Source organism: Oncorhynchus tshawytscha, unplaced genomic scaffold (assembly GCF_018296145.1).
Source record: "Oncorhynchus tshawytscha isolate Ot180627B unplaced genomic scaffold, Otsh_v2.0 Un_contig_8562_pilon_pilon, whole genome shotgun sequence".
Lineage (NCBI taxonomy): Eukaryota > Metazoa > Chordata > Actinopteri > Salmoniformes > Salmonidae > Oncorhynchus > Oncorhynchus tshawytscha.
The window spans coordinates 30,001-40,000 of NW_024608748.1; the positions used below are offsets into that span (position 1 = coordinate 30,001).

Consider the following 10,000-nt stretch of genomic DNA (forward strand, 5'->3'; position numbering starts at 1 on the left):
AGAGACTCCAGGCTCTACTGAACCCTCTGTGGTGTGGCCCAGAGAGACAGCGGGTCACATAACCTGTCTCTCTCGAATCCCCTCTCCACAGCTTACTGAACACTGTGGTGGCCCCACAGAGAGACAGCGGGTCACATAACCTGTCTCTCTCGAATCCCCTCTCCACAGCTTACTGAACACTGTGGTGGCCCCACAGAGAGACAGCGGGTCACATAACCTGTCTCTCTCGAATCCCCTCTCCACAGCTTACTGAACACTGTGGTGGCCCCACAGAGAGACAGGGGGTCACATAACCTGGAATCCCCTCTCCACAGCTTACTGAACACTGTGGTGGCCCCACAGAGAGACAGCGGGTCACATAACCTGTCTCTCTCGAATCCCCTCTCCACAGCTTACTGAACACTGTGGTCGGGTCACATAACCTGTCTCTCTCATTCGTTGTGAATCCCTCTCCACAGCTTACTGAACACTGTGGTGGCCCCACAGAGAGACAGGGGGTCACATAACCTGTCTCTCTCGAATCCCCTCTCCACAGCTTACTGAACACTGTGGTGGCCCCACAGAGAGACAGGGGTCACATAACCTGTCTCTCTCGAATCCCCTCTCCACAGCTTACTGAACACTGTGGGTCACATAACCTGGAATCCCCTCTCCACAGCTTACTGAACACTGTGGTGGCAGACAGCGGGTCACATAACCTGTCTCTCTCGAATCCCCTCTCCACAGCTTACTGAACACTGTGGTGGCCCCACAGAGAGACAGCGGGTCACATAACCTGTCTCTCTCGAATCCCCTCTCCACAGCTTACTGAACACTGTGGTGGCCCCACAGAGAGACAGCGGGTCACATAACCTGTCTCTCTCGAATCCCCTCTCCACAGCTTACTGAACACTGTGGTGGCCCCACAGAGAGACAGCGGGTCACATAACCTGTCTCTCTCGAATCCCCTCTCCACAGCTTACTGAACACTGTGGTGGCCCCACAGAGAGACAGCGGGTCAGACGAGACTCAAAGCAGCTGGCTCTTCACCGTTGTTAGAAACAACGCTGAAATCCCTAGAACAGTCAGCTAGCACAATTCCTAAAACAAATCGCTATAGAGCAACTTCCCTTTCCAGAAAACCTGGTAAACAACACAGGAAAAACCTGTTTATATTCAACAAAATCAATAAAACTGGACTGCTAGAGGGTCTGGACTCGCTAACCGTCCTCTTCACGTCCTTCAGTGTGTGGTGACGGGAGAATGTTTCCACACCAGGGTTCAGCTTCATTACAATTCAATTCAGTCAATTTCTCAAAGAAAACTACAATTCTATTTTAGTGAACAGAAATTCCAATTCCATCATTGATTGAATTGAAATCGAGTTGACCCCCAACTCTGATAAGTAGTACTGTGAGCTGTGTGACAGAGCTCCATGACCAGGTCCCTGTCTGTACTGAAGGCTCTGTGGCGGAGCTCCATGCTGGGACCCACCTGTGACTGGTCCCTTGTCTAGAGAATGCTCAGTGGTGGAGCTCCATGATCAGGCCCCTGTTTGTACTGTAGGCTTTGTGGCGGAGCTCCATGCTGGGACCCACCTGTGACTGGTCCCTTGTCTAGAGTATGCTCAGTGGCGGAGCTCCATGACCAGACCAGGCCCCTGTCTGTACTATAGGATCTGTGGCGGAGCTCCATGCTGGGACCCACCTGTGACCAGGCCCTTGTCTAGTGAACAGTCTGCTCTGAGACAGAGCTCCATGGTGGGACCAAAGATGTGTATAAACCCTAGATGACTGACAGGGGGCGCTGTATTGAAGCCACCACACAGCCATCTTAGTAGTGCTCCTCCAGTGTAGAAAAGATGTTGGGAAGCTGTAGAACTGCATGTATTCATGTCTACATTCGTTGTTAACAAGTTAACAAGTGTAATGCAGACTTTATAATTATTCAATGTGAGCTAAACAGTTTTTTTTTATAACATATAACACATATAAAGATATTAAACCATTTTTCCTCAAAAGTACTAATGTTATTGGCCCCACTACAAAGGAACATACTTAAATACATGCAATTTTGTCCTTAATTGAAATACTGTAGAATTCCATGTATTTCAATGGTGGACTGGCCCTACAGGGTGGTGTTAATGAGGCCAACCGGTGGCTTCAGCAACCCAGGGGTTAAATATGTCATTGGCTGGGACACACCTGTGACCAGGCCCTTGTCTAGAGTATACTCTGTAGTGAAGCTCTATGCTGGGACCCACCTGTGTCCAGGCCCTTGTCTAGAGTATACTCTGTAGTGAAGCTCTATGCTGGGACCCACCTGTGTCCAGGCCCCTGTCTAGAGTATACTCTGTAGTGAAGCTCTATGCTGGGACCCACCTGTGTCCAGGCCCCTGTCTAGAGTATACTCTGTAGTGAAGCTCTATGCTGGGACCCACCTGTGTCCAGGCCCCTGTCTAGAGTATACTCTGTGGTGAAGCTCTATGCTGGGACCCACCTGTGTCCAGGCCCCTGTCTAGAGTATACTCTGTAGTGAAGCTCTATGCTGGGACCCACCTGTGACCAGGCCCCTGTCCTCCACTGCGCAGGGCAAGCAGAGGGGTTACAGACCTTCCTGGTCTCAGGCTTGTCCTCTGTACAGTACTTAGTGTGGACCGTCCGGTTGGTGCCGTTGTGGAGGGCCTGCATACACTGAACAACCCTGGACTGGTAGCCAATCTTCCCACACGTCTTACTGCACAGGTTCCACTCCTCCACCAACCACCTGGGAGAGGAGGGAGAGAGAGGGAGGGAAGATTGGGGGCAGACAGAAAAAGAGAGGGGAGAGCAGACAGAACAAGAGAGAGGGGGGGGGCAGACAGAACAAGAGAGAGGGGGGCAGACAGAACAAGAGAGGGGGGCAGACAGAACAAGAGAGGGGGCAGCAGACAGAACAACAAGAGGGGGGCAGACAGAACAAGAGAGAGGGGGGCAGACAGAACAAGAGAGAGGGGGGCAGACAGAACAAGAGAGGGGGGCAGACAGAACAAGAGAGGGGGGCAGACAGAACAAGAGAGGGGGGGCAGACAGAACAAAGAGAGGGGGGCAGACAGAACAAGAGAGAGGGGGCAGACAGAACAAGAGAGGGGGGGCAGACAGAACAAGAGAGGGGGGCAGACAGAACAAGAGAGGGGGGCAGACAGAACAAGAGAGGGGGCAGACAGAACAAAGAGAGACAGAACAAGAGAGGGGGGGCAGACAGAACAAAGAGAGGGGGGCAGACAGAACAAGAGAGGGGGGCAGACAGAACAAGGAGAGGGGGGCAGACAGAACAAGAGAGAGGGGGGGCAGACAGAACAAAGAGAGGGGCAGACAGAACAGAGAGGGGGGCAGACAGAACAAAGAGGGGGGCAGACAGAACAAGAGAGAGGGGGGGCAGACAGAACAAGAGAGAGGGGGGCAGACAGAACAAGAGAGGGGGGGCAGACAGAACAAGAGAGAGGGGGGCAGACAGAACAAGAGAGAGGGGGGCAGACAGAACAAGAGAGAGGGGGGCAGACAGAACAGAGAGAGGGGGGCAGACAGAACAAGAGAGAGGGGGGCAGACAGAACAAGAGAGGGGGGGGGCAGACAGAACACAGAGAGAGGGGGGCAGACAGAACAAAGAGAGGGGGGCAGACAGAACAAGAGAGAGGGGGCAGACAGAACAAGAGAGAGGGGGGCAGACAGAACAAAGAGAGGGGGCAGACAGAACAAGAGAGAGGGGGCAGACAGAACAAGAGAGAGGGGGGCAGACAGAACAAGAGAGGGGGGCAGACAGAACAAGAGAGGGGAGAGCAGACAGAACAAGAGAGAGGGGGCAGACAGAACAAGAGAGGGGGGCAGACAGAACAAGAGAGGGGGGCAGACAGAACAAAGAGAGGGGGGCAGACAGAACAAAGAGAGGGGGCAGACAGAACAAGAGAGAGGGGGGGCAGACAGAACAAGAGAGGGGGGCAGACAGAACAAGAGAGAGGGGGCAGACAGAACAAGAGAGGGGGGCAGACAGAACAAGAGAGAGGGGGGGCAGACAGAACAAGAGAGGGGGGCAGACAGAACAAGAGAGAGGGGGCAGACAGAACAAGAGAGGGGGGCAGACAGAACAAGAGAGAGGGGGGCAGACAGAACAAGAGACAGAACAGAAAGAGAGAGGGGGCAGACAGAACAAGAGAGAGGGGGGCAGACAGAACAAGAGAGGGGGGGGCAGACAGAACAAGAGAGAGGGGGGCAGACAGAACAAAGAGAGGGGGCAGACAGAACAAGAGAGGGGGCAGACAGAACAAGAGAGGGGGGCAGACAGAACAAAGAGAGGGGGCAGACAGAACAAGAGAGAGGGGGGGCAGACAGAACAAGAGAGGGGGGCAGACAGAACAGAGAGAGGGGGCAGACAGAACAAGAGGGGGGCAGACAGAACAAGAGAGGGGGCAGACAGAACAAGAGGGGGGGGCAGACAGAACAAGAGAGAGGGGGGCAGACAGAACAAGAGAGGGGGGGCAGACAGAACAAGAGAGGGGGGCAGACAGAACAAGAGAGGGGGGCAGACAGAACAAGAGAGAGAGGGGGGCAGACAGAACAAGAGAGAGGGGGCAGACAGAACAAGAGAGAGGGGGGGCAGACAGAACAAGAGAGGGGGGGCAGACAGAACAAGAGAGAGGGGGGCAGACAGAACAAGAGAGGGGGGCAGACAGAACAAGAAGAGGGGGGGGCAGACAGAACAAGAGAGAGAGGGGGGCAGACAGAACAAGAAGAGGGGGGGCAGACAGAACAAGAGAGAGGGGGCAGACAGAACAAGAGAGGGGGGCAGACAGAACAAGAGAGGGGGGGCAGACAGAACAAGAGAGGGGGGGCAGACAGAACAAGAGAGAGGGGGCAGACAGAACAAAGAGAGGGGGGCAGACAGAACAAGAGAGAGGGGGGCAGACAGAACAGAGAGAGGGGGGCAGACAGAACAAGAGAGGGAGGGCAGACAGAACAAGAGAGGGGGGGCAGACAGAACAAGAGAGGGGGGCAGACAGAACAAGAGAGGGGGGCAGACAGAACAAGAGAGGGGGGGGCAGACAGAACAAGAGAGAGGGGGGGCAGACAGAACAAGAGAGGGGGCAGACAGAACAAAGAGAGGGGGGCAGACAGAACAAGAGAGAGGGGGGCAGACAGAACAAGAGGGGGGCAGACAGAACAAAGAGAGAGGGGGGGCAGACAGAACAAGAGAGGGGGGCAGACAGAACAGAGAGGGGGGCAGACAGAACAGAGAGAGGGGGGCAGACAGAACAAGAGAGGGGGGCAGACAGAACAAGAGAGAGGGGGGCAGACAGAACAAGAGAGAGGGGGGCAGACAGAACAAGAGAGGGGGGGGCAGACAGAACAAGAGAGAGGGGGGGCAGACAGAACAAGAGGGGGGCAGACAGAACAAGAGAGGGGGGGCAGACAGAACAAGAGAGGGAGGGCAGACAGAACAAGAGAGAGGGGGGCAGACAGAACAAGAGAGGGGGGCAGACAGAACAAGAGAGGGAGGGCAGACAGAACAAGAGAGGGGGGGGCAGACAGAACAAGAGAGGGGGGCAGACAGAACAGAGAGAGGGAGGGCAGACAGAACAAGAGAGGGGGGCAGACAGAACAAGAGGGGGGCAGACAGACAGACAGAACAAGAGAGGGGGGGCAGACAGAACAAGAGAGGGGGGCAGACAGAACAAGAGAGAGCACATTATTCAATCTGTCCACTACTGGGAACGACTAGGTTATTATCTCATTATTCAATCTGTCCACTACTGGGAATGACTAGGTTATTATCTCATTATTCAATCTGTCCACTACTGGGAATGACTAGGTTATTATCTCATTATTCAATCTGTCCACTACTGGGAACGACTAGGTTATTATCTCATTATTCAATCTGTCCACTACTGGGAATGACTAGGTTATTATCTCATTATCAATCTGTCCACTACTGGGAGCAGACTAGGTTATTATCTCATTATTCAATCTGTCCACTACTGGGAATGACTAGGTTATTATCTCATTATTCAATCTGTCCACTACTGGGAATGACTAGGTTATTATCTCATTATTCAATCTGTCCACTACTGGGAATGACTAGGTTATTATCTCATTATTCAATCTGTCCACTACTGGGAATGACTAGGTTATTATCTCATTATTCAATCTGTCCACTACTGGGAATGACTAGGTTATTATCTCATTATTCAATCTGTCCACTACTGGGAATGACTAGGTTATTATCTCATTATTCAATCTGTCCACTACTGGGAATGACTAGGTTATTATCTCATTATTCAATCTGTCCACTACTGGGAATGACTAGGTTATTATCTCATTATTCAATCTGTCCACTACTGGGAATGACTAGGTTATTATCTCATTATTCAATCTGTCCACTACTGGGAATGACTAGGTTATTATCTCATTATTCAATCTGTCCACTACTGGGAATGACTAGGTTATTATCTCATTATTCAATCTGTCCACTACTGGGAATGACTAGGTTATTATCTCATTATTCAATATGTCCACTACTGGGAATGACTAGGTTATTATCTCATTATTCAATCTGTCCACTACTGGGAATGACTAGGTTATTATCTCATTATTCAATCTGTCCACTACTGGGAATGACTAGGTTATTATCTCATTATTCAATCTGTCCACTACTGGGAATGACTAGGTTATTATCTCATTATTCAATCTGTCCACTACTGGGAATGACTAGGTTATTATCTCATTATTTAATCTGTCCACTACTGGGAATGACTAGGTTATTATCTCATTATTCAATCTGTCCACTACTGGGAATGACTAGGTTATTAGCTCATTATTCAATCTGTCCACTACTGGGAATGACTAGGTTATTAGCTCATTATTCAATCTGTCCACTACTGGGAACGACTAGGTTATTATCTCATTATTCAATCTGTCCACTACTGGGAATGACTAGGTTATTATCTCATTATTCAATCTGTCCACTACTGGGAATGACTAGGTTATTATCTCATTATTCAATCTGTCCACTACTGGGAATGACTAGGTTATTATCTCATTATTCAATCTGTCCACTACTGGGAATGACTAGGTTATTATCTCATTATTTAATCTGTCCACTACTGGGAATGACTAGGTTATTATCTCATTATTCAATCTGTCCACTACTGGGAACGACTAGGTTATTATCTCATTATTCAATCTGTCCACTACTGGGAACGACTAGGTTATTATCTCATTATTCAATCTGTCCACTACTGGGAATGACTAGGTTATTATCTCATTATTCAATCTGTCCACTACTGGGAATGACTAGGTTATTATCTCATTATTCAATCTGTCCACTACTGGGAATGACTAGGTTATTATCTCATTATTCAATCTGTCCACTACTGGGAATGACTAGGTTATTATCTCATTATTCAATATGTCCACTAGGGAATGACTAGGTTATTATCTCATTATTCAATCTGTCCACTACTGGGAATGACTAGGTTATTATCTCATTATTCAATATGTCCACTACTGGGAATGACTAGGTTATTATCTCATTATTCAATCTGTCCACTACTGGGAATGACTAGGTTATTATCTCATTATTCAATCTGTCCACTACTGGGAATGACTAGGTTATTATCTCATTATTCAATCTGTCCACTACTGGGAATGACTAGGTTATTATCTCATTATTCAATCTGTCCACTACTGGGAATGACTAGGTTATTATCTCATTATTCAATCTGTCCACTACTGGGAATGACTAGGTTATTATCTCATTATTCAATCTGTCCACTACTGGGAATGACTAGGTTATTAGCTCATTATTCAATCTGTCCACTACTGGGAACGACTAGGTTATTATCTCATTATTCAATCTGTCCACTACTGGGAATGACTAGGTTATTATCTCATTATTCAATATGTCCACTACTGGTTATTATCTCATTATTCAATATGTCCACTACTGGGAATGACTAGGTTATTATCTCATTATTCAATCTGTCCACTACTGGGAACGACTAGGTTATTATCTCATTATTCAATCTGTCCACTACTGGGAATGACTAGGTTATTATCTCATTATTCAATCTGTCCACTACTGGGAATGACTAGGTTATTATCTCATTATTCAATCTGTCCACTACTGGGAACGACTAGGTTATTATCTCATTATTCAATCTGTCCACTACTGGGAATGACTAGGTTATTATCTCATTATTCAATCTGTCCACTACTGGGAACGACTAGGTTATTATCTCATTATTCAATCTGTCCACTACTGGGAACGACTAGGTTATTATCTCATTATTCAATCTGTCCACTACTGGGAACGACTAGGTTATTATCTATTATTCAATATGTCCACTACTGGGAATGACTAGGTTATTATCTCATTATTCAATCTGTCCACTACTGGGAACGACTAGGTTATTATCTCATTATTCAATCTGTCCACTACTGGGAATGACTAGGTTATTATCTCATTATTCAATCTGTCCACTACTGGGAATGACTAGGTTATTATCTCATTATTCAATATGTCCACTACTGGGAACGACTAGGTTATTATCTCATTATTCAATCTGTCCACTCAATCTGTCCACTACTGGGAATGACTAGGTTATTATCTCATTATTCAATCTGTCCACTACTGGGAATGACTAGGTTATTATCTCATTATTCAATATGTCCACTACTGGGAACGACTAGGTTATTATCTCATTATTCATGTCCACTACTGGGAATGACTAGGTTATTATCTCATTATTCAATCTGTCCACTACTGGGAATGACTAGGTTATTATCTCATTATTCAATCTGTCCACTACTGGGAATGACTAGGTTATTATCTCATTATTCAATATGTCCACTACTGGGAGGACTAGGTTATTATCTCATTATTCAATCTGTCCACTACTGGGAAGGACTAGGTTATTATCTCATTATTCAATCTGTCCACTACTGGGAATGACTAGGTTATTATCTCATTATTCAATATGTCCACTACTGGGAATGACTAGGTTATTATCTCATTATTCAATCTGTCCACTACTGGGAAGGACTAGGTTATTATCTCATTATTCAATCTGTCCACTACTGGGAATGACTAGGTTATTATCTCATTATTCAATCTGTCCACTACTGGGAATGACTAGGTTATTATCTCATTATTCAATATGTCCACTACTGGGAATGACTAGGTTATTATCATGTCCACTACTGGGAAGGACTGGTTATTATCTCATTATTCAATCTGTCCACTACTGGGACATTTAGGTTATTATCTCATTATTCAATCTGTCCACTACTGGGAATGACTAGGTTATTATCTCATTATTCAATCTGTCCACTACTGGGAAGGACTAGGTTATTATCTCATTATTCAATCTGTCCACTACTGGGAATGACTAGGTTATTATCTCATTATTCAATCTGTCCACTACTGGGAATGACTAGGTTATTATCTCATTATTCAATCTGTCCACTACTGGGAATGACTAGGTTATTATCTCATTATTCAATCTGTCCACTACTGGGAATGACTAGGTTATTATCTCATTATTCAATCTGTCCACTACTGGGAATGACTAGGTTATTATCTCATTATTCAATCTGTCCACTACTGGGAATGACTAGGTTATTATCTCATTATTCAATTGTCCACTACTGGGAATGACTAGGTTATTATCTCATTATTCAATATGTCCACTACTGGGAATGTCTACAGAAGGTTATTATCTCATTATTCAATCTGTCCACTACTGGGAATGACTAGGTTATTATCTCATTATTCAATCTGTCCACTACTGGGAATGACTAGGTTATTATCTCATTATTCAATCTGTCCACTACTGGGAACGACTAGGTTATTATCTCATTATTCAATCTGTCCACTACTGGGAATGACTAGGTTATTATCTCATTATTCAATCTGTCCACTACTGGGAATGACTAGGTTATTATCTCATTATTCAATCTGTCCACTACTGGGAATGACAGGTTATTAT

At 46.7% G+C, this 10,000-nt stretch overlaps 1 protein-coding gene across 3 annotated transcripts in view; it reads right to left on the reverse strand.

Annotated features, from left to right (window-relative positions):
* The window catches only part of LOC112236317 (A disintegrin and metalloproteinase with thrombospondin motifs 3), a gene marked incomplete at its 5' end in the record, with an annotated part of 60,158 nt that overhangs the window by 12,402 nt on the left and 37,756 nt on the right, over positions 1–10,000 (reverse strand). For 2 of the 3 annotated variants that reach the window (XM_042313598.1, XM_042313597.1), the window contains 1 exon segment: positions 2,538–2,745. In XM_042313598.1, the coding sequence (XP_042169532.1) occupies positions 2,538–2,745 (208 nt within the window). 3 annotated transcript variants of the gene reach the window in all.